Genomic DNA, 25,635 nt, shown 5'->3' with positions numbered 1-25,635 from the left:
TCGTCGGAATCAGCTGCGATTTTGGAATATTGAGAATCCAATCGTGCTGCCGCAACACTACCTGAGATAGTGCTACACCGACCTCCAACTGTTCCCTGGATCTTACCCTTATCAGGGAATCGTCCAAGTAAGGGATAACTAAAATTCCCTTCCTTCGAAGGAGTATCATCATTTCGGCCATTACCTTGGTAAAGACCCGGGGTGCCGTGGACCATCCATACGGCAGCGTCTGAAACTGATAGTGACAGTTCTGTACCATAAACCTGAGGTACCCTTGGTGAGAAGGGTAAATTGGGACATGAAGGTAAGCATCCTTGATGTCCCGAGACATCATGTAGTCCCCTTCTTCCAGGTTCGCAATCACTGCTCTGAGTGACTCAATCTTGAATTTGAACCTCCGTATGTAAGTGTTCAAGATTTTAGATTTAGAATCGTTCTCACCGAGCCGTCCGGCTTCGGTACCACAACAGTGTGGAATAATACTCCGTTCCCTGTTGCAGGAGGGGTACCTTGATTATCACCTGCTGGGAATACAGCTTGTGAATGGCTTCCAAAACTGCCTCCCTGTCAGAAGGAGACATCGGTAAAGCCGACTTTAGGAAACGGCGAGTGGGAGACGTCTCGAATTCCAATTTGTACCCCTGAGATATCACCTGAAGGATCCAGGGGTCTACTTGCGAGTGAGCCCACTGCGCGCTGAAATTCATTGAGACGGGCCCCCACCGTGCCTGATTCTGCTTGTAAAGCCCCAGCGTCATACTGAGGGCTTGGCAGAGGCGGGAGAGGGCTTCTGTTCCTGGGAACTGGCTGATTTCTGCAGCCTTTTTCCTCTCCCTCTGTCACGGGGCAGAAATGAGGAACCTTTTGCCCGCTTGCCCACGAAAAGACTGCGCCTGATAATACGGCGTCTTCTTATGTTGAGAGGCGACCTGGGGTACAAACGTGGATTTCCCAGCCGTTGCCGTGGCCACCAGGTCTGAAAGACCGACCCCAAATAACTCCTCCCCTTAATAAGGCAATACTTCCAAATGCCGTTTGGAATCCGCATCACCTGACCACTGTCGTGTCCATAACCCTCTACTGGCAGAAATGGACAACGCACTTAGACTTGATGCCAGTCGGCAAATATTCCGCTGTGCATCACGCATATATAGAAATGCATCTTTTAAATGCTCTATAGGCAATAATATACTGTCCCTATCTAGGGTATCAATATTTTCAGTCAGGGAATCCGACCACGCCAACCCAGCACTGCACATCCAGGCTGAGGCGATTGCTGGTCGCAGTATAACACCAGTGTGTGTGTAAATACATTTTAGGATACCCTCCTGCTTTCTATCAGCAGGATCCTTAAGGGCGGCCATCTCAGGAGAGGGTAGAGCCCTTGTTCTTACAAGCGTGTGAGCGCTTTATCCACCATAGGGGGTGTTTCCCAACGCACCCTAACCTCTGGCGGGAAAGGATATAATGCCAATAACATTTTAGAAATTATCAGTTGTTATCGGGGGAAACCCACGCATCATCATTAATGATTAATCATTAATTTCTCAGATTCAGGAAAACTACAGGTAGTTTTTCCTCACCGAACATAATACCCCTTTTTGGTGGTACTCGTATTATCAGAAATGTGTAAAACATTTTTCATTGCCTCAATCATGTAACGTGTGGCCCTACTGGAAGTCACATTTGTCTCTTCACCGTCGACACTGGAGTCAGTATCCGTGTCGGCGTCTATATCTGCCATCTGAGGTAACGGGCGCTTTAGAGCCCCTGACGGCCTATGAGACGTCTGGACAGGCACAAGCTGAGTAGCCGGCTGTCTCATGTCAACCACTGTCTTTTATACAGAGCTGACACTGTCACGTAATTCCTTCCAACAGTTCATCCACTCAGGTGTCGACCCCCTAGGGGGTGACATCACTATTACAGGCAATCTGCTCCGTCTCCACATCATTTTTCTCCTCATACATGTCGACACAAACGTACCGACACACAGCACACACACAGGGAATGCTCTGATAGAGGACAGGACCCCACTAGCCCTTTGGGGAGACAGAGGGAGAGTTTGCCAGCACACACCAGAGCGCTATATATATATACAGGGATAACCTTATATAAGTGTTTTTCCCCTTATAGCTGCTGTATTTTTTATTACTGTGCGTAATTAGTGCCCCCCTCTCTTTTTTAACCCTTTCTGTAGTGTAGTGACTGCAGGGGAGAGCCAGGGAGCTTCCCTCCAACGGAGCTGTGAGGGAAAATGGCGCCAGTGTGCTGAGGAGATAGGCTCCGCCCCCTTCTCGGCGGCCTTATCTCCCGTTTTTCTGTGTATTCTGGCAGGGGTTAAATTCATCCATATAGCCCAGGAGCTATATGTGATGCATTTTTTGCCATCCAAGGTGTTTTTATTGCGTCTCAGGGCGCCCCCCCCAGCGCCCTGCACCCTCAGTTACCGGAGTGTGAAGTGTGCTGAGAGCAATGGCGCACAGCTGCAGTGCTGGGCGCTACCTTGTTGAAGACAGGACGTCTTCTGCCGCCGATTTTCCGGACCTCTTCTGTCTTCTGGCTCTGTGAGGGGGCCGGCGGCGCGGCTCTGGGACCTATCCATGGCTGGGCCTGTGATCGGTCCCTCTGGAGCTAATGTCCAGTAGCCTAAGAAGCCCAATCCACTCTGCACGCAGGTGAGTTCGCTTCTTCTCCCCTTAGTCCCTCGATGCAGTGAGCCTGTTGCCAGCAGGTCTCACTGAACATAAAAAACCTAAAACTAAACTTTTCACTAAGCAGCTCAGGAGAGCCACCTAGTGTGCACCCTTCTCGTTCGGGCACAAAAATCTAACTGAGGCTTGGAGGAGGGTCATAGGGGGAGGAGCCAGTGCACACCAGGTAGTTCTAAAGCTTTACTTTTGTGCCCAGTCTCCTGCGGAGCCGCTATTCCCCATGGTCCTTACGGAGTCCCCAGCATCCACTAGGACGTCAGAGAAATTATATTTATTTTAGTGTCTATCATACAGCACTGTACTGAGGTATTATTTTCAGTGGTCAGCATACAGACGTCGGGATCCCGGATGCCAGAATGGCGAGCGCAACACAGTGCTCACCACAGGTTCTATTCTCACTCTATGGGTGTCATGGACACCCACGAGTGGGAATGGACCCTGTTAGCTGGCATTCAGTCTGTCTGTATTTTCAGCAGTCGGTATTCCGGTGTCGGTATCCTGACCGCCAGGATCCTGACTGCTGGCAATGTAATGGCATCCTTTCGGGGCCCGTCCCTGCTATGTGCCGAGCAGGTTGTCTGGGCCGCTGCAAGTGCGTGGTACGCCTAACTGCCGTGCACAGGGGACATTTCCGGCGGAGAGTTCCTGAGGAAACCTGCCGGAACTACATCCTGCGATGTGTAGCCCATAGGCTACAATGGGCTACCGCAATCAGCATATATTGAAACATTGGACAGCATCGCATCCCCAAAAGAAATCTATAGGGTGGATACGGCAATGGAGGGATCTCAGCAGGTATCAGAGATAACTTCTGCGATCTCTCCATCATGCATTCCAGGGATACATAACATTTGTAGTTAGCCGAAAAAATGTGTATTTTCTGGGACATAGCCACAAATACTGTTTGATAAATGGGCCCCTTAGTCCGGTGCTGGTGTGCAATTTATGGGTGATGTCCCAGGACATTGTGTATGTTAATGATTCCGCTGCCCATCATCCTGGAACTCAGGGCTGCTGTCCCCAACCATACCCCCTCTCCACTCAGCCACATCCCCTTTTCAGCAGGAGTGGCCTCTTGGCACCTCAGCACCCTCCCCTGTCCCCAATCTAGAGTGAACACTACTTGCGCCAGTACTGCTCCTGTTGCTATCTACACTTTCCTCCTCCTTACCCCCAGTACTGCCCCAGCTGAAATCCACCCTTGTTCCCTTAGCACTGCCTGCCCCCCAGTACTACCCCAGCTGCTATCTAACCTTAGCCACTCACTACCCCCAGCACTGCCTGCCTCTAGCTCCTTCCTTGCCCCTCAGCACTATCCCAACTGCTGTCTGCACTTTTCCCGTTCCCTACCCCCAGCACTGTCTGCCCTTACCCCCAAGCTCTGCCCTAACTTCTCCCTGCCTCTACCTCCAGCTCTAACCAACTTCTCCCTACCTCTCCCCCCATAATATGTGATAGGACCCAGAAACAGAGTAGTAGGACCCCAATTTTTCAAAGTAATGGGTCCCAGGGACACACAAATTTTTTCGCTCACCGCGATCACTGCCCACGCTCTATAAGGTAGTGGACTTGCGCTGTTAGAAAGCTCATAGTTTTAAACACCTATAGTTTGTAGGGAATACAACACAGCTTCCTACTGTAGAAATTCCAGAAGTGGTTTTAAAAAGGTGATTGGAACATCTGGTTAAATAAAAAAAGCTTTAAGTGTACTGTCACTTTCTTTATAGGGCTCAATAAAACACCATGGGGGATTTTAATTGTTTGAAAAGTCAGTTGGGTGTCTGTTTTTTTCCTATCTAATAGACAGGAAAAAACAGACACCCAAACGACTTCTCAAACATTTGAATTTCCCCCTATATCTGCAATACCAATTACACTGCATTAACCAAGCCATAACTGCAGCTCATACTAAATGCAACATAAAGCAAAATGAGTGCTTGTGTTTTTGAGCCCTTCATAAAGTAAGCGCTACATAATTTCAGCATGTAGGTCACCTAGTGCTAAGGCAATATTTGAGTATCTACTGTACCAGTGAGCCGATGTCAGCAACCTCACTGCTTCCTAGTGATTTTCTGCACGCTCATAAATATTTACTATATTTAGCAAACAAACTGTGTAGCTGACAGATGCCAGTTATACTACTGCACTTAAGGTGCTTATACACTAGGCAATGTTTTAGACGGGTGTAGTACTGCTGACTTGACCGCCGGTCAGCTTACCGACGCCGAGATCCCGGCGGGGAGAGGCGAGTGCAGCAAGCCCCTTGCGGGCTCGGTGGCGACCTGCGGTCGCCACGGGTTCTATTCCCACTCTATGGGTGTCGTGGACACCCACGAGTGGAAACAGTCCCTGTTGGTCGGCATGCCGACCATCGGGATAGTAACCCGTCGGGCTGGTGGAGGAGGTCATGTGACTGTCGGTCAGCTGACCGGCGGTCACATAAATACCACCCGTTTTAGACAATATCGCTCATTTTCACCCTTCTAAACGATAGTGTTTAAAATACTGCCCAGTGTGTATGCTACGACCGATGAACGATGCGTGCTCCCGCGCATCGTTATCGGCCCCCTCTGTCTGCGCAAGCAAGTCAATTTGAACTTATAGTTCAAAACTGCATGTTTGGGAAGGCTACGGCGTGACGTCACTGAACGATATCATTAGAGATATCGTTCAGTGTGTACGCACTATATCGGCTGCCCAGGAGGGTAGGGGAAACACTAGGAGACATCGCTCATGAAGCGAATTGCCTAGTAATACCCGGCTTTATACTTCATACTTGACTACTTTTTAATGAAATACATGTATAACATTTCTATTGCATTAACAATACGTAAAGGACTAGACACATAAATAGAATATCAATATAAGTCTATGTATATGCTGGTGTAATGGTTTATCGACTGTAAATACACTGCACTACAGTTTTGTACTGTATCACTTAAACTAAGTATCTGAAGTGTTGTGCTGTTGAAATATTATTCTATGTGCTAACTGATCCAGCAAAATATTTACGGATATTCCCAAATCTTCTTTGTGCCGGAGGTGATCACTAAACTACTGATAAAGTATCATCTCTTCTGGTCTTGCACATAGCTTAGTATACTTACTGCGATAACAACTGATGATGATGTACAGTTGTTACAGTAGTATACAAAGCTGAAAGGACATTGGATTTATTGGGACTGCATGACATCTTGTGGAAAGATTGTTATGGTGCTGAATATGCTATTAAAGGCAGTACGAGTAACCTGGCAACAGATCTGGATAGCAAAGCACAAGGGCATGAAGAAATAGGCTAATTATGTCAGCATTTTATCCCTTTAAAACTCACTGGTTTTACAGGTTAATTTTTTTTTTTTTTTTTTTTAGTATCCTTCACTGTATGTATCACATTTGCTTAGTGCAAATTCAGTAAATAATGAGCAAGTAAAATGATAAAGTGGAAAAGCTGTGAGGTATAATTATTCTACACGTAATTAATGCTTTAGTGTTTAACAGTGGCCTGGTCAGAAAAAGGTATGTAATGTCACAATATGTGCACTTACTACACTATACTGTTCCACAACACTGTCTGTTCCTGAACAGTACTGTATGTTACCCAAATGGTGTATAAAAAACAAAGGGGTCTATTCATGAAGCAGTGAAAAGTGTGGATAAGTTGTCCATGGCAACCAATCAGCCGCTATGTATAATTTTGGAGAATGCGTTTTAAAAATGTTACCTCAACATTGATTGGTTGGTTGCCAAGGGCAACTTCTCCATTGGCTCACTTCTCCACTCTTTTCACTACTTTATGAATAGACCCCATAAACACCACAGAAGTGACACCTAGTTATTTTTATTATTTATATAGAGCGATCTTTTATACAAAATTATTTATCCAGAACTGCAATACAGAAAGGAAAAAAAGGAGTTTTATGATAGACTTGCCATTGTTAAATCTCTTTCTGCGAGGTACACTGGGTTCCACAGAGAATACATCGGGGTGTAGAGATGGATCTTGATCCAGGCACCAACAGGTTAAAGCTTTAGCTGTCCCAGGATGCAGTGGGGCTTATTCTATAAAGCCGCCTCCAGACACTGTGAGCTCAGTTTTGTTAACCAGTCCAATGCAGGAGCAAGTAAAAGAGACGGCAGATGTTAGTCACATGGAACCACATTCTCACGACAGGAGAAGGGACCAGCGGTTAATGCCATACAAACCCATAGAAGCTAGGTGCTTCATGGTGGGTGCCCTGTGGAACCCAGTTTACCTTGAAGTAAGAGATTTAACAATGGTAAGTCTACAATAACTCTCCTTTTCTGCAGTGCGGTACACTGTGTTCCACAGGGAATACATTGGGGATGTCCTAAAGCAATTCCTCAAGGGAGGGGACGCACCTTAGCGGGTATGAGAACCCGGCATCCAAAGGAAGCATCCTGGGAGGCGGAAGTATCAAAGGCATAGAACCTAATGAACGTGTTCACTGAGGACCACGTAGCCGTCTTGCACAATTGTTCTGCGGACGTGCCACCGGTGGGCCGCCTAAGAGGGTCCAACAGACCGAGAAGAATGGGCTTTAAATACAGCAGGAGCTGGAAGTCCAGCCTGCGCGTAAGCTTGTGCAATCACTATTCTAATCCATCTGGCCAAGGTTTGCTTAATCGCAGGCCAGCCACATTCGTGGAAACCAAACAGTACAAAAAGGGGGTATCTGACCACTTAATAGAGGCAGTCCACTCCACATATACGCGGAGAGCCTCTACCACATCCAAAGACGTTCTTTGGAGGACAATTCAGAAGAGATGAAGGCCAGAACCACGATCTCTTGATTAAGGTGAAAAGATGACACCACCTTAAGTAAATAACCAGGGCGAGATCTAAGAGCTGCTCGGTCACAATGAAATGTCAGAAAGGGTGGACTACAGGACAAAAGTGCCTAGGTCCGACAGCCTTCTGGCAGAAGCAATAGCTAGTAAGAACAGGACCTTAGCCGTAAGCCATTTAAGGTCCACAGACTCAAGAGGTTCAAATAGAGACTCTTGCAGGGCATTCAAGACAACAGATAAATCCCATGGAGCCACAGGAGGGACATAGGGAAGCTAAATCTGCAATATGCCCAGGTTGGGTAAACAGGAATGTATGAACGTCAGGTACAGGTGTAATTTTTCTCTGAAACCACACCGACAAGGCAGATATGTGAACCTAGAGGGAGGCCAGACGAAGTCCTAAGTCCAGGCCTTGTTGCAAAAAGACCAGGAGTCTGGAAGTACAGAATTTGTAAGCATCGTAATTCTTAGAAGCACACCAGGTGAAGTAAGAATTCTGGACCCTATAATAAATCTATAATAAATCCGCGCAGAAGCCGGTTTGTGGGCCTTCAGCATAAACTGGATAACCACCTCGGAGAATCCCTTGGCCCTCAGGAGTGAAGCTTCAAGAGCCACGCCATCAAAGCCCGTCTGGCCAGGTCTGGGTAGACACAAGGGAGCTGAAAGAGGAGGTCTGGGCATTGATGAAGTAGAAGAGGACGCTCTATCAATAGACCTGTAGGTCTGAGAACCAATGCCGTCTGGGTAATGCTGGAGCGACTAGAAGTAGAATTCCTCCTTCTTGTTTGATCTTCCGTACTACCCTGGGCAGGAGTGACGCTGCTTGAGGGTCCCTGGTTCTCGATCTGAAGACCGGCACTTTGTGATTGTGTCGAGACTCCATTAGGTCTAAATCTGGTAGACCCCACTTGTCCACTAGGAGTTGAAAGACTTCCTGATGAAGACTCCACTCTCTGGCATGCACATCCTGACGACTGAGGAAATCCGCTTCCCAGTTGAGGAATCCCGGAATGAACACTGCCAATTTTGTTGGCAGATGGCCAAGTGCGGTCAGACAAAGCCACCACGGTGGTGTACATAAACCATCAAGGCTGCACTCAAAGCCGCATGGCAATGATGGAAGTGTCAAAAATCCTTAGTTTGTTCTTTTTACTTCAAGAACTAAGGATTTTTGACACTTCCATCATTGCCATGCGGCTTTGAGTGCAGCCTTGATGGTTTATGTACACCACCGTGGTGGCTTTGTCTGACCGCACTTGAACAGGCCTGTAATGTATCAGAGGCAGGGCGAGAGACAAAGAATTGAACTCTGACCGCATTTCCAGAATGTTTATCTGAAGAAGTGATTCCTTCTTTGGTCTACCGACCCTGGAAAGAGTGTTGCTCCAACACCGCACCCCAACCCCTCAGACTGGCGTCCGTAGTTAGTAGGACCCAGTTGGAGATCCAGAAGGGATGGCCCCTGCTCAACTGCTGGTCCTGTAGCCAGTTCAGCAACAGACGAACCTCCGAAGTCAAGGAGATCATGCCGATGAGGCAGACCATTCCACTTGAAAAGGATTAACCTCTGTACAGGGCGGGAACGAAATTGAGCGTACTCTAGAATGTTGAAAGCCGACACCATGAGGCCTAGTACTTGCATCGCCCAGTGTATCGACACTCTTGAGCGAGAGAGGAAGTATGTGATCCTGTCCTGAAGTTTCAGGACCTTCTCTGGAGACAGAAACAGCGGTTGACTGTGTGTGTCTAGCAGTGTCCCCAGGTGCACCATGCTCCGAGCAGGGACCAGTGAGGACTTATTCCAGATGATGAGCCACCCGTGGGCTTGTAGGAAGTTTACCGTCAGTTGTAGATGACTGAGGAGGACATCGTGGGAGTTTGCCAGAATCAGCAAGTCGTCCAGATACGGCAGGATCCTGACTCCCTGGCGACGGAGATAAGCAGTCATCACAGTCGTAACCTTGGTGAAGATCTGAGGGGCCATGGCCAGTCCAAATGGCAGAGCCTGGAATTAATAGTGAAAGTTGCTAATAGCAAACAGAAGATATTGCTGATTCAATATGACAATAGGTATGTACAGTTAAGCATCTTGTATATCCAGGGATACCATATAGTCTCCGGGTTCCCTGGCCAGTACGATTGAGCGCAGTGTTTCCATACAGAACTTGGACACTCTCACAAACTTGTTCAGTGATTTGAGGTCAAGTATAGGCTGGGAAGACTCATTGTTTCGGAACTAGAAACAGGGTCAAGTAGTATGCTCTGCCTCTCTGGGATAGAGGTACCGGCACTACCACTCCTATATACAGGAGGGAACGCACAACCAGTTGTAGAGCTTGAGCCTTCAACGGATACAAAGGAATAGCCGTTGTGCAGAACTGGCGAGGGGGACGTCTCTTGAAAGGGACTGCGTATCCGTGAGAAACAACTTCTCGCACCAATGCGTCTGAAGCAGTCTTTAATCAGACCTAGGAGAATCGCAGAAGTCGGCCTCCCACCCTGGGATCCCCTAATGGGAGGCCTGGCCTGTCATGCAGCAGGCTTGTCGTGTTTAGAAGCAGGCTGACGGGCTGCACAGAATTGCTTAGCCTTGGACTTTGTGGTTTTGGAAGCACGAGATTGTCTCGGGTATGCCTGACCTTTTGCTTTCCCTTGAGGCCGAAAGGAGCGAAAAGTGGTACCTTTTGCCTTCTGTGCAGAAGGATTAGTGTTAGGAAGAAAGGCAGTCCTAGTAGTCGCCAATCACAATTTTATTGAGATCTTCCTCAAACAGGATGTCTCCCTTTAAACAGAGTACCTCCAAGGTCTTTTTGGAGTCCAGGTCCACTTTCCATGACCTCAACCACAGAATACAGCAAGCTGAATGTAATAGGAGGCGGTGAAAATGTGAGACAAGTACTGTCTGGCAATGTCAGATATATCCTGAGGCAGCTCTTCCTCTAATGCCTGAACCCATGCTTTAATTCATTTTGCAGCCCAAGAGGCTGCTATAGTAGGTCTATGTACAGCACCTGTAAGTGGGTAAATAGACTTCATGCATCCATCCACACGCTTATCTGTCGGTTCCTTCAGTGAGGTGACAGTGGTGACAGGCAGAGTAGACAACACCACTAGACAGGGTGACCTGGGAATTCACCTGTGGTGAACCTTCCCGCTTGTTACACAACTCTGTAGGGAGAGGACAGAGAGCTACCATCCGATTAGACAGGGAGAATTTCTATCCTGGAGAAGACCAGATTATTGTAGATAGTCAGAATACAGCAATATTTCAGTTACCTTCTAACATTTAAATTTATAAGGTTACTTAGACACCATAGTGGAATCCTCATCATCAACAGTGATTTGTAGGATCTGCTTAATAGCAACCACTAAGTCAGGGACATCAACCTAAGTAGTAAATTCCTCGTCAGAAGCAGCTGTTTCAGTGTCTGACGGGACAGTATACTCCTCATCCTCATCAGAAGAATCTTCTGAGAGATTAGCGGATTGTGAGGTGGAAGTAGCCCGCTTAGATGACCACGTGACACGAGAGTGACTTGGGGCAGTTTTATGTCTAACGAAGGATTGACGCAACTGCCGCAACTGGGTAGACAAATTATCCGCCCAAGGCGGATTTCTATAGGGACAATATGTGGCTGTAATTTTACAGGAGGTCCCATAGGGGGCGTAAGGCATATCACAAGCGTATGTAGCATAGCTGAGAATGCCACCCCAGGTGGCACTTGATTGATTATAGGAGCCGCGGACTGAACGGGAGATATATGGCACATAGTACACAGACAGTCATATTAAACTTCCCCGTCAGGCAAATCTTTGGATGCAGGAGCGTCCTCGGATTTCCCGCCCCTGTGTGTTAGACATTATTAGTGAATACAACCGCAGAGCGTATTAGTATGATACAGCCAGACAGAGAACAATACCTTCGAATAAATTCCCTAGTATGAGACTGTGCACACAGTACACAAACACCAGCGAATAAGTCCGGTATTATGCGACTAAGTACCCAGTACACAATGCAAGCGAATAAATCTGGCATTAGGTGACTGTGTAAACAGTAGAGTACACTTTAATCGGTAAATACTGTGAAGCGCTATATATGGACCCTGACGCACCTAGTCCCTTAGCGTACAGAATACAGTGATAGATATAGCTGGAGTACACAAAGTGAAATCCACACAGCAGATACAGGCACACACAGTCACATTGATAATGCAGATAATTATTTTAGCAACACAATAAAACTGCATTGAACTAGCATATGTATAATATGTATAATATATATATATATATATATATATATATATATAACAATGTACGGTCTGAGACCGGATGTGTATATCAGAATACTCGTACAATATATTCTGGCACAGGTACACTTGTTCTTAAATAACGCTGTCTTAATATTGACATGTAGAATACTTAAGTGTTTGTAAAACCACGGCGCTGATGTACAGGCAGGTTTACAAGGGAGACCTTGCCCTGCAGTCCCGGAGATCAGTCGCATCTATTTTAGAAAATGGCGCCCAGCATCTCAGTCAGGGAGTGAGAGTGTGAGGCAGCTCCAGGGCGGGAACACCAGCAGTAGATGGCGCCCTGGACCGGGGGATGGGCTACAGGTCAAGCGCAGTCTTCCCTATGCTGGACTTTACCACCTGGTACTGTGGAGTCTTATTAAAGTGGAGATTAGTATATCCGACCTGAAGTCCTATGCCCTGGTGGATATAGTAACATAGTAAATGAGGTTGAAAAGAGGCAAAATGCCCATCGTGTTCAACCTGTATTCCGTATTAAGTTGAGTTGATTTTACTGTACCTGCTGAAGAATGTTTTTATGACTAGTTAACAACTATAGTCATGTTACACCCAGATTAACGTCAATATTTTAAATGTTGTAACCTTGGATATCCTTTTCAATCATAAATTCATCCAATCCTTTTTTAAATGCATTTACAGAGTCCACCATTACCACTTTCTCTGGCAAAGAATTCCAAATCCTGATTGCCCTAACAGTAAAGAACCCTTTCCTCCATTGTGTACGGATTTTTTTCCCCTCCAGCCTCAACGAGTGCCCACGTGTCCTAAACAGAATTCTTTTAATAAATAATTCCTCTGATAACTCTTTGTAGTGCCCCTTTACATATTTGAAGACATTAAAAATGTCTCCTATTAGACACCTCTTTTCCAGTGTGTACATATTCAAGTTAGTAAGCCTTTCCTCGTAATCCAGTCCCTCTAACCCTTTAATCAATTTAGTAGCTCGCCTTTGAACCCTTTTGAGTTCCCCGATATCTTTTTTTATACAGTGGTGCCCAAAACTGAACACAATATTCCAGGTGCGGACGTACCAATGATTTGTACACGTACCAATGAGTGGGGTCCCTGCTTGGTCAAAGTGTCCACGCCAGCGTCGCAGTGCATCTCCCTAGATTGCAATCGGAACGCGATTTAATGGCGGGTCCCGCCTGGGGGACCCTCTTACCTCCTCCCCGTAGCAGCCATGCGAACCAGGAGAGCGTCTGCGACTGTGTGCCTAAGCCGGAGCGTCTCCGCCGCAAGTACCCGGGAACTGAGCCAGCGGGAGTATGCGACGCCGCTTGGGAGGTGATGGAGCTGCAGTGCTGAAGTGTCACCCTGACAGACAGCGATGACAGTCAGTTTTGAAGAAATTTTCTGTCAGAAAAAGCTTATTTTAGGGCTGCCCGGTGCAGCCCACCTGTTAAGTGACCTGCTTCTGCAGACACCAACTGAAAAACTGAGCTCACAGTGCCTGGAGGCGGGGTTATAAAGTAGGCCCCAATGCATCCTGGGACAGCTAAAGCTTTAACCTGCTGGTGCCTGAATCAAGATCCATCTATACACCCTGATATATTCCCTGTGGAACACAGTGTACCCCGCTGCAGAAAATAAGATTTTACTTACCGATAAATCTATTTCTCGTAGTCCGTAGTGGATGCTGGGACTCCGTAAGGACCATGGGGAATAGCGGCTCCGCAGGAGACAGGGCACAAGAATAAAAGCTTTAGGATCAGGTGGTGTGCACTGGCTCCTCCCCCCATGACCCTCCTCCAAGCCTCAGTTAGGATACTGTGCCCGGACGAGCGTACATAATAAGGAAGGATATTGAATCCCGGGTAAGACTCATACCAGCCACACCAATCACACCGTACAACTTGTGATCTGAACCCAGTTAACAGTATGATAAAACGAAAAGGAGCCTCTGAAAAGATGGCTCACAACAATAATAACCCGAATTTTTGTAACAATAACTATATACAAGTATTGCAGACAATCCGCACTTGGGATGGGCGCCCAGCATCCACTACGGACTACGAGAAATAGATTTATCGGTAAGTAAAATCTTATTTTCTCTGACGTCCTAGTGGATGCTGGGACTCCGTAAGGACCATGGGGATTATACCAAAGCTCCCAAACGGGCGGGAGAGTGCGGATGACTCTGCAGCACCGAATGAGAGAACTCCAGGTCCTCCTCAGCCAGGGTATCAAATTTGTAGAATTTCGCAAACGTGTTTGCCCCTGACCAAGTAGCTGCTCGGCAAAGTTGTAAAGCCGAGACCCCTCGGGCAGCCGCCCAAGATGAGCCCACTTTCCTTGTGGAATGGGCTTTTACCGATTTTGGCTGTGGCAGGCCTGCCACAGAATGTGCAAGCTGAATTGTACTACAAATCCAACGAGCAATCGTCTGCTTAGAAGCAGGAGCACCCAGCTTGTTGGGTGCATACAGGATAAACAACGAGTCAGATTTTCTGACTCCAGCCGTCCTGGAAACATATATTTTCAGGGCCCTGACAACGTCAAGCAACTTGGAGTCCTCCAAGTCCCTAGTAGCCGCAGGTACCACAATAGGTTGGTTCATGTGAAATGCAGAAACCACCTTAGGTAGAAATTGAGGACGAGTCCTCAATTCTGCCCTGTCAGAATGAAAAATTAAGTAAGGACTTTTATATGATAAAGCCGCCAATTCTGACACACGCCTGGCTGAAGCCAGGGCTAACAACATTGTCACCTTCCATGTGAGATATTTGAAGTCCACAGTGGTGAGTGGTTCAAACCAATGTGACTTTAGAAAACTCAACACAACATTGAGATCCCAAGGTGCCACTGGAGGCACAAAAGGAGGCTGTATATGCAGTACCCCTTTTACAAATGTCTGAACTTCAGGCATTGAAGCCAGTTCTTTCTGGAAGAAAATCGACAGGGCTGAAATTTGAACCTTAATGGACCCTAATTTTAGGCCCATAGATAGTCCTGTTTGCAGGAAATGGAGGAAACGACCCAGTTGAAATTCCTCTGTAGGGGCCTTCTTGGCCTCACACCACGCAACATATTTTCGCCAAATTCGGTGATAAAGTTTTGCGGTTACGTCCTTCCTGGCCTTGACCAGGGTAGGGATGACTTCATCTGGAATGCCTTTTTCCCTCAGGATCCGGCGTTCAACCGCCATGCCGTCAAACGCAGCCGCGGTAAGTCTTGGAACAGACAAGGCCCCTGCTGGAGCAGGTCCTTTCTCAGAGGTAGAGGCCACGGTTCGTCCGTGAGCATCTCTTGAAGTTCCGGGTACCAAGTCCTTCTTGGCCAATCCGGAACCACGAGTATAGTTCTTACTCCTCTCCTTCTTATGATTCTCAGTACCTTTGGTATGAGAGGCAGAGGAGGGAACACATACACTGACTGGTACACCCACGGCGTTACCAGGGCGTCCACCGCTATTGCCTGAGGGTTCCTTGACCTGGCGCAATATCTGTCTAGTTTTTTGTTTAGACGGGACGCCATCATGGCCACCTTTGGTTCTTCCCAACGGTTTACTATCAGGTGGAAGACTTCTGGGTGAAGTCCCCACTCTCCCGGGTGTAGGTCTTGCCTGCTGAGGAAGTCTGCTTCCCAGTTGTCCACTCCCGGAATGAACACTGCTGACAGTGCTATCACATGATTTTCCGCCCAGCGAAGAATCCTTGCAGCTTCTGCCATTGCCCTCCTGCTTCTCGTGCCGCCCTGTCTGTTTACGTGGGCGACTGACATGATGTTGTCCGATTGGATCAATACCGCCTGACCCTGAAGCAGGGGTTTCGCTTGACTTAGGGCATTGTAAATGGCCCTTAGTTCCAGAATGTTTATATGAAGAGATGCTTCCATGCTTGACCACAAGCCCTGGAAATTTCTTCCCTGTGTGACTGCTCCCCAGCCTCTCAGGCTTGCATCCGTGGTCACCAGGATCCAATCCTGAATGCCAAATCTGCGGCCCTCTAGTAGATGAGCACTCTGCAGCCACCACAGAAGAGACACCCTTGTCCTTGGCGACAGGGTTATCCGCTGATGCATCTGAAGATGCGATCCGGACCATTTGTCCAGTAGATCCCACTGAAAAGTTCTTGCATGGAATCTTCCGAATGGAATCGTTTCGTAAGAAGCCACCATTTTTCCCAGGACCCTCGTGCACTGATGCACTGACACCTGGCCTGGTTTTAGGAGGTTCCTGACTAGCTCGGATAACTCCCTGGCCTTCTCCTCCGGGAGAAACACCTTTTTCTGGACTGTGTCCAGAATCATTCCTAGGAACAGTAGACGTGTCGGTGGAATCAGCTGCGATTTTGGAATATTTAGGATCCACCCGTGCTGACGTAACACTACCTGAGATAGTGCTACTCCGACTTCTAACTGTTCCCTGGACCTTGCCCTTATCAGGAGATCGTCCAAGTAAGGGATAATTAAGATGCCTTTTCTTCGAAGAAGAATCATCATTTCGGCCATTACTTTGGTAAAGACCCGAGGTGCCGTGGACAACCCAAACGGCAGCGTCTGAAACGGATAATGACAGTCTTGTACTACAAACCTGAGGTACCCTTGGTGAGACGGGTAGATTGGGACGTGGAGATAAGCATCCTTGATGTCCAGAGACACCATATAGTCCCCTTCTTCCAGGTTTGCTATCACCGCTCTGAGTGATTCCATCTTGAATTTGAACCTCTTTATGTAAGTGTTCAAGGATTTCAGATTTAAAATTGGTCTCACCGAGCCGTCCGGATTCGGTACCACAAACAGCGTGGAATAATACCCCTTTCCCTGTTGTAGGAGGGGTACCTTGATTATCACCTGCTGGGAATACAGCTTGTGAATGGCTTCCAAAACTGCCTCCCTGTCGGAGGGAGACTTTGGTAGAGCAGACTTCAGGAACCGGCGAGGGGGAAACGCCTCGAATTCCAGTTTGTACCCCTGCGATACTACCTGTAGAATCCAGGGGTCCACTTGCGAGTGAGCCCACTGCGCGTTGAAATTCTTGAGACGGGCCCCCGCCATGTCTGAGTCTGCTTGTAAAGCCCCAGCGTCATGCTGAAGACTTGGCAGAAGCAGGGGAGGGCTTCTGCTCCTGGGAAGCGGCTGCATGGTGCAGTCTTTTTCCCCTTCCTCTGCCCCGGGGCAGGAAGGAATGGCCTTTAGCTCGCTTGTACTTATGGGAACGAAAGGACTGAGTTTGAAAAGATGGTGTCTTTTTCTGCTGATGTGCAGTGACCTGGGGTAAAAAGGTGGATTTTCCAGCCGTTGCCGTGGCCACCAGGTCCGATAGACCAGCCCCAAATAACTCCTCCCCTTTATACGGCAATACTTCCATATGTCGTTTGGAATCCGCATCGCCTGACCACTGTCGCGTCCATAACGCTCTTCTGGCAGAAATGGACATAGCACTTACTCTTGATGCCAGGGTGCAAATATCCCTCTGTGCATCACGCATATATAGTAATGCATCCTTCAAATGCTCTATAGTTAACAGAATATTGTCCCTATCCAGGGTATCAATATTTTCAGTCAGGGAATCCGACCACGCGACTCCAGCACTGCACATCCAGGCTGAGGCGATTGCTGGTCGCAGTATAACACCAGTATGTGTGTATATACTTTTAAGAATATTTTCCAGCCTTCTATCTGCTGGTTCTTTGAGGGTGGCCGTATCAGGAGACGGTAACGCTACTTGTTTAGATAAACGTGTGAGCGCCTTATCTACCCTAGGGGGTGTTTCCCAACGCGTCCTAACCTCTGACGGGAAAGGATATAGTGCCAATAATTTTTTAGAAATTAGCAGTTTTTTGTCGGGGGAAACCCACGCTTTTTCACACACCTCATTTAACTCATCTGACTCAGGGAAAACTATTGGTAGTTTTTTCACACCCCACATAATACCCTTCTTTGTGGTACTTGTAGTGTCAGAAATGTTCAATGCCTCCTTCATTGCCGTGATCATGTAACGTGTGGCCCTACTGGACATTACGTTTGTCTCCTCACCGTCGACACTAGACTCAGTATCTGTGTCTGGGTCTGTGTCGACCCACTGAGGTAACGGGCGTTTTAGGGCCCCTGACGGTGTCTGAGACGCCTGGACAGGCACTAATTGATTTGCCGGCTGTCTCATGTCATCAACCGTTCTTTGCAAAGTGCTGACATTATCACTTAATTCTTTAAATACGATCATCCAGTCAGGTGTCGACTCCCTAGGGGGTGACATCACTAACCCAGGCAATTGCTCCGCCTCCACATCATTTTCCTCCTCATACATGTCGACACACACGTACCAACACACAGCACACACACCGGGAATGCTCTGATAGAGGACAGGACCCCACAAGCCCTTTGGAGAGACAGAGGGAGAGTCTGCCAGCACACACCAAGCGCTATATATATATATACAGGAATAACCTTATATAAGTGTTATTCCCTTATAGCTGCTGTTTATATAATTTTTAGCTGCCAATAGTGCCCCCCCTTCTCTTTTTTACCCTGATTCTGTAGCAAGTCTGCAGGGGAGAGTCAGGGAGCCGTCCTTCCAGCGGAGCTGTGAGGGAAAATGGCGCTTGTGTGCTGAGGAGATAGGCTCCGCCCCTTCACGACGTCCTTATCTCCCGCTCTTTGCTGTAAAAATGGCAGGGGTTAAAATACATCCATATAGCCCAAGAGCTATATGTGATGTATTCTTTTGCCAACCTAAGGTATCATCTGTTATATTGCGTCTCAGGGCGCTCCCCCCCAGCGCCCTGCACCCTCAGTGACCGGAGTGTGAAGTGTGCTGAGAGCAATGGCGCACAGCTGCGGTGCTGTGCGCTACCTTAGTCTGAAGACAGGATCGTCTTCTGCCGCCGATTTCACCGGACCTCTTCGCTCTTCTGGCTCTGTAAGGGGGCCGGCGGCGCGGCTCCGGGACCCATCCAGGCTGAACCTGTGATCGTCCCTCTGGAGCTAATGTCCAGTAGCCTAAGAAACCCAATCCACTCTGCACGCAGGTGAGTCCGTTTCTTCTCCCCTTAGTCCCACGATGCAGTGAGCCTGTTGCCAGCAGGACTCACTGAAAATAAAAAACCTAAAATACACTTTTATTCTAAGCAGCTCAGGAGAGCCACCTAGCCTGCACCCTTCTCGTTCGGGCACAAAAATCTAACTGAGGCTTGGAGGAGGGTCATGGGGGGAGGAGCCAGTGCACACCACCTGATCCTAAAGCTTTTATTCTTGTGCCCTGTCTCCTGCGGAGCCGCTATTCCCCATGGTCCTTACGGAGTCCCAGCATCCACTAGGACGTCAGAGAAAAACCTGGTAAATACTGTAGCTGCTACTCAGGGACAGTCATTTAGAAATGCATACATAATTCTGCATGTGTCTCCTCTTGCAGTCACTGGGAAAAGATCTGCTGTGGGAAATTATGGATGCATTGTGGGGAAAGATAAGACTACATTTTAATTGTAATTTAATATATTTACTAAATCCAAAAAAACCCTAGGGGTATTGTCGCAAGATTGCCAGCTTTTAAACAAAGAGTGTTAATCGCAAAAGCAATGGTACATAGTCAAATAGAGTACTGCACTTAACCGTTAAAAAGAAAATAAACTTTAGTTTTCAGTCTCCGTGTGTTAAGCCCAGTACCCACGGGCCGATGCAGGAGAGATGTGTGCTGAGCGAACCGCTCAGCACACATCTCTCCTGCCGCTCAGCACAGCGCGATCTGTGCTGAGCGTGCGGGGGGAGACGGGGGGGCCGCTCATTTCACCCAGCGGGTGAAGTGAGCGACCCGCTAGATTGGCCTGCATGCAGGCCAATCTAGCAGCAGCGATAGCGATGTGCGGGGCCGCGCATCGCTATCGCCGAGGGGGCTACACACGGAGCGATCATGCCGATATTCTAAGCAATCTAGTCAGATTGCTTAGAATATCGCTCCGTGAGTACCCCCCCTTTACTATGTTTCAGTGCTTTAGCAGTTACAAGCTGCCCATAAAATATAGCATTGTAATTAGTTGTGTGACAATAGATTCGGATATGCTGAATATTAGATGATGCCATACCTGTATTTATCTTGCAACCATAATTAAAGCTATAAAAATAATTGTATTTATGTAAATTATTATTTACAAAAAAAAATAGCAAAAATAATTAAAGCAAATATTCAGTTCTAATAGAAGGCGAGATGAGTGATAAATGACAGATGATTGGAAGCACTCACCTGTCTGTCTACTTCCGGAAGTAAGAGCAGGAGGTACTGCTGAAAGTGCTGAGGTAAAGAAGCGAAAGTATGCTTGTTTATTAAAGCCCTCAGGTTAGTGTTCACTAAAATTGATCCGGGTGTTTCTATGTCAATATCTTCTGCTTTGGTCCATTTCAAATGCCCTGGGATGTTTGAAAAAAAGTTATTAATAAAACTCATGATGATATTCATCCTGTATATTTACAGCTTATAACTATTACTCTTAACCAGACACACACTAAACGATGTGTGTACCCGGCCGATGTAACGATACATCGGCCGTTTTGTACACACGGAACAATATATCGCTCGACTGCACAATATATCATTCACGGCCGCATTCCCTTTAATACTGTCGTTTGCCGGGTCATCCCGTTGGACCTGCAGCACACCCTATGGGACGTCCTGGCACACGACCTGCGGGAGGGCGCAGTAGTGAATACATACTAGACAATCTGCCTAACAGACAAAGCCTACACTATATAACGTCATCGTTCAAATGACTGCCGTGTGTGTATGCTAGAAATTGTGTTTTCTGGGACTATATGAATAAACCAATTTTTTAGTTGATTATTGCTATTAAATCTGAATATATGTAGATATACTAAACATATTAATACATGTAAAGTACACTCATAGATAGACAAAATTGGAAACAAGAACAAGTTAATGTTAACCATTAGTCTTACTTATTGTAACTAAATAAATCTGAATAGGAATACAAAATGTAAAATGCAAAAGCACTTTTCAAAGAAAACACACATACACGAATGTCACTGGCATTAAATATTTTGAATAAAAACTTTAAAAAAAATATATAATAGGCTTTTTTTTCATAAGTAATGGCGCCGTGCCTGTACTAAAAGCATAATAAAAAATTAAATAAAAATTAATTAAAAAAAAAATCATTTGGTTTAATTTTAAACCATGGTGGTTTAAACCAGCCAACCCCGGAGACCAAGCAACCACAAAGATGTGGCAGCTCTAAAGTGGATACTCCAATAGAAGCGCCAAATTATATCATCAAGAGAACAGTTACTTTGTGAATAAAACCGTCGACCTGTGTGTATAATAGCGTCTCTCATATACAAATTAAATGGCAAGATGAAACTGTATTGCAGTATACCTAGTTCATGAAATGTTGTCATGGCAGAAAAACATCAATTAATTGATCAATTGCAAGATGCCGAAGTAGAAAAAAAGTATTTTGTCTAGAAAGCATAAGGCTTTTATTTTTAAACACAGCATTCACTTTTGAAAATGTACTCTGACGCGTAGAAACTTCAAAAGAAAATTGATTCAACCATTTATATTTTTAAATAAGGTCCAAAAAAAAAATACCCATTATATAACATCTTATTTTCAATTTTTGTATTTTTTTTTTAGCACAGTCTTTGTAATCCTTTCTTCCCACAAAGTTTGTTATTGGCGTACCAGAGGTGACACATATACAGTTTCAATTACACAAAAAAAAAGCTGCCAGGACAGAATTTAAGAATACGGCAAGAGGAATCTACTTACAAACAATAGCAACACAAGTAGGTACCCCCAGTGACATTTTCCAGTAAAAGGACAAGTGGGAGTGACACAGTGGAGAGGACTTCTCTCCATATGGATAAAAGTCAACTGAGTTCAGGAGGCCAAAGAGGGGACAAATTTGGAACATAGAAGATAGAACACACTTTAAGGGGTGTATTCAAATAGCTGTCAGGTCCTTTCCGACAGCCCCAATGCTGGGCCAAACCCGACACGTTTGGCCCGTTTCCGACAGCGTCAAACCGACACTCTTTTAAAGTCAGATTGACATTGTCGCAAACGGAGCTAAAACCTGTCGGGTTTGGCCGTCCTTTCGACAATACACGCGGATTGGCGCCGTGTGTATTCCGACAGCTTTCCTACAAGTCGGGAATTCCCGACTTGTCAGAAAAAAACCGTCCCTCTATTGAATAGGTTGGAACCCCTTCTGACCTCAACCTGTCGGAAGCTTCTGACACTTACTGAATACACCCCTAAGCGTAGTGGTAACATTTTTTTTTTTTCCCTTTGACTCATGAAGTCCAGGGTACCTACACTTTGTGAAAGGTTGGGGGAAGGAATTTATCAGGATGCTCATGATGTATTCCATTTGATATGTATACCATGTCATACTGCAGACTGAGGTGATGGTGGGAGGTTGTGGGTTCTTTCAAGAGGCTGCAATTTGACAGGCAACAGAATTATCAATAAGACTAAAGCTATCCCACATGTCAGATTCCCATTTGGTTTGGAAGAGCTTTTCTAGACCGCAGTGGCTGAAAGTAGGGCATTGTAGAGAGCAGAAATGTAACCCTTGGAGGAGTGACTGGCAAGACAAAGATACTCCGTCTCAGAGATTGGTATGCACCAAAAGCACAGTGGCATTGAGTGAAAGAAGTGTCTAAACTGGGAGAACCCAGGAGAGAGTCTACCAGATTGAGAACTGTGGGAAGATCCTGGTCATCTGGAGGGTGTTCAGCAGTACATCATATTGAAGATATATCAGGAGAATGACCAAGGGGAAATGCTGTGTTTACCACAGAGGATAGTTGAAGGATTCTGGATCTGTGGTATCTTATTAGGAAAAAACAAATTTCACCACAATCTTTTGGAAAGAACTAAACGGAGGCTTTTATGGAAAGCATTTGAAATTGAGGCACTGCAGCCAATCCAAGAAAATAAGATTTTACACTTACCGGTAAATCTATTTCTTGTAGTCCGTAGAGGATGCTGGGACTCCGTAAGGACCATGGGGAACAGACGGGCTCTGCAGGAGGCATGGGCAATTTAAGAAAGACTTTGGACTCTGGGTGTGCACTGGCTCCTCCCTCTATGCCCCTCCTCCAGACATCAGTTAGAGAAACTGTTCCCAAAGGAGATGGACAGTACGAGGAAAGGATTTTTGGGAATCCCATGGCAAGATTCATACCAGCCACACCAATCACACCGTATAACTTGTGATAACTACCCAGTTAATAGTATGAACAAACAACATAGTCTCGGTCTAAACCGATGAAACTATAACATAACCCTTATGTAAGCAAAAACTATATACAAGTCTTGCAGAAGAAGTCCGCACTTGGGACGGGCGCCCAGCATCCTCTACGGACTACGAGAAATAGATTTACCGGTAAGTGTAAAATCTTATTTTCTCTAACGTCCTAGAGGATGCTGGGACTCCGTAAGGACCATGGGGATTATACCAAAGCTCCCAAACGGGCGGGAGAGTGCGGATGACTCTGCAGCACCGATTGAGCAAACAGGAGGTCCTCCTCAGCCAGGGTATCAAATTTATAGAACTTTGCAAAGGTGTTTGACCCCGACCAAGTAGCTGCTCGGCACAACTGTAATGCCAAGACCCCTCGGGCAGCCGCCCAAGGCGAGCCCACCTTCCTAGTGGAATGGGCCTTAACCGATTTAGGCAATGGCAATACTGCCGTATAATGCGCCTGCTGAATCGTGTTACAGATCCAGCGAGCAATAGTCTGCTTTGAAGCAGGCGCGCCAACTTTGTTGGCTGCATACAGAACAAACAGCGCTTCAGTTTTCCTAACCCTCGCTGTTCTGGCCACATAAATCTTCAAAGCCCTGACCACATCAAGGGACTCGGAATCCTCCAAGTCCCGTGTAGCCACAGGCACGACAATAGGTTGATTCATATGAAAAGAAGAGACCACTTTAGGCAGAAATTGAGGACGAGTCCTCAATTCTGCCCTATCCACGTGGAAAACCAGATAGGGGCTTTTATGTGACAAAGGCGCTAATTCCGAAACACGCCTCGCAGAAGCCAAGGCCAACAACATGGACACTTTCCAAGTGAGATATTTCAACTCCATTGTTGTGAGTGGTTCAAACCAAGGTGACTTGAGGAAACTTAATACCACATTAAGATCCCACGGCGCCACCGGAGGTACAAAAGGAGGCTGAATATGCAGCACCCCCTTCACGAATGTCTGTACTTCAGGAAGAGAAGCCAATTCCTTTTGAAAGAAAATGGATAAGGCCGAAATTTGGACCTTTATGGAGCCTAATTTTAGGCCCAAAGTCACTCCTGTTTGCAGGAAGTGAAGCAGACGACCCAAATGGAACTTGTCAAAATCGAAAAATATTGTTGCACATATCCCCTGTACTAACCCCTCATGCACATGCGCGCTGCTCGTGCACACGGTCCCCCGTGCGTGCACATATCCGCAAGTTGCGTAAGAGACGCTCCGGCGACTCGTGCGCATGATATGTGTATTTACGGCGGAGTTTGTGAGCGTGTAGCGTGCTATTAGAATATAGCATATTTAACCCAAATAGTGCATTTTGTAGATGTAGTTCCCCTAGACCATGACAGCGAGTAATATTAGTTTAAACAGTTCCTGGACAGAGAGATTCATCTTTGCATGATGGGAAGGGTCAGATAATGGTGGGAAGGTGATGTCTAGTATCCAGCTGTAGGGTATTTTAATGGTAACATTCCGGTGTTAGTTAGGAAAGGATCGCTTGCTCCTGCGTATAGTTATGTACAAAAATAGAATATGAACATTAACTATTTGCTGTAAATTACACATGCGGCGGGAATCCAGAGGATATCACCCACCAGAGCAGTTGGGAAAGGACATCGCCTACCTATTCAAATTCACCTATGACCTTTGCTGTAATGTAGAGACATATTCCTGTGTCCAATGAACAATGAGATTACAGTGACCATTGTATTGTGTATGCATGTTGTGTATATAAGGACCATTGTTGCCTGGCCGGTCAGAATACTCTTACGCTTTCTACCTGATAGCGGAGGACTGGGTCCAGGACGCGCTTGCGAACGATTCCCCACGTATGTATATTCTCTGTAGCCATTATTGTCTGTTATTCTGTTTAGATTTCCTTGTTAGCCTGTAGTGTATAACTTGTATCTGTTTACCCCTTTTTCTCTGAATAATCCACTGCGGTGTTAGAGCCCAGTGGTTTACCACAAACCAGTGTTGTGTTTTCACTTTCCTGCAAAGGGCTTTTATAGCGTATTAATCGGTATAAGGTGTATAAGCATTGTTAAGGTGTACGCACTGCGGGTACTTCATACCGCCAGCGCTACTTAAGGCAACTTTGACATCCAGCCATTACATGCTTTTTGTACTATGATAGGTATTGACAATCTCTCACTGCTGCAACTTTGACATCCAGCCATTACATGCTTTTTGTACTATGATAGGTATTGACAATCTCTCACTGCTGCAACTTTGACATCCAGCCATTACATGCTTTTTGTACTATGATAGGTATTGACAATTTTATCTTTTACTAGTTATTTCTAGGCCAGACTATAGTCTGTTCTCACTGTGTATTAGTGGGGGTATAGTGATTTGTTCACACCTTGTGGCAACCTTTTGCTGTGGGTGGAGTTTTCAGAGGGTGGGGGCTGCTATCAATTAACCCTGCATCCATGTCTGCATGGTTATTTAACTAGTATTGGTCAAGGCTGCAAGCATTTTAGGCTGCTAGCATTTTAGTTGCTAAGTATATTAGTGCAAAGTAGGATGATATAATCTATGGAGATATACGGAGATAACCAGGAGAACAACAGAGGGACAGCAGACTA

General features: G+C 46.4%; 1 protein-coding gene across 2 annotated transcripts in view; it reads right to left on the bottom strand.

Annotated features, from left to right (window-relative positions):
• Positions 1-25,635, bottom strand: part of ASXL3 (ASXL transcriptional regulator 3) — a 303,495-nt gene that overhangs the window by 35,291 nt on the left and 242,569 nt on the right. For both annotated transcript variants that reach the window (XM_063923670.1, XM_063923669.1), the window contains one exon: positions 20,019-20,182. In XM_063923670.1, the coding sequence (XP_063779740.1) occupies positions 20,019-20,182 (164 nt within the window). The remainder of the gene's footprint in view (positions 1-20,018; positions 20,183-25,635) is intronic.

Source organism: Pseudophryne corroboree, chromosome 5 (assembly GCF_028390025.1).
Source record: "Pseudophryne corroboree isolate aPseCor3 chromosome 5, aPseCor3.hap2, whole genome shotgun sequence".
NCBI lineage: Eukaryota > Metazoa > Chordata > Amphibia > Anura > Myobatrachidae > Pseudophryne > Pseudophryne corroboree.
The sequence above is the reverse complement of the archived record's forward strand: the minus strand, read 5'-3'. Positions and strand labels throughout refer to the sequence as shown.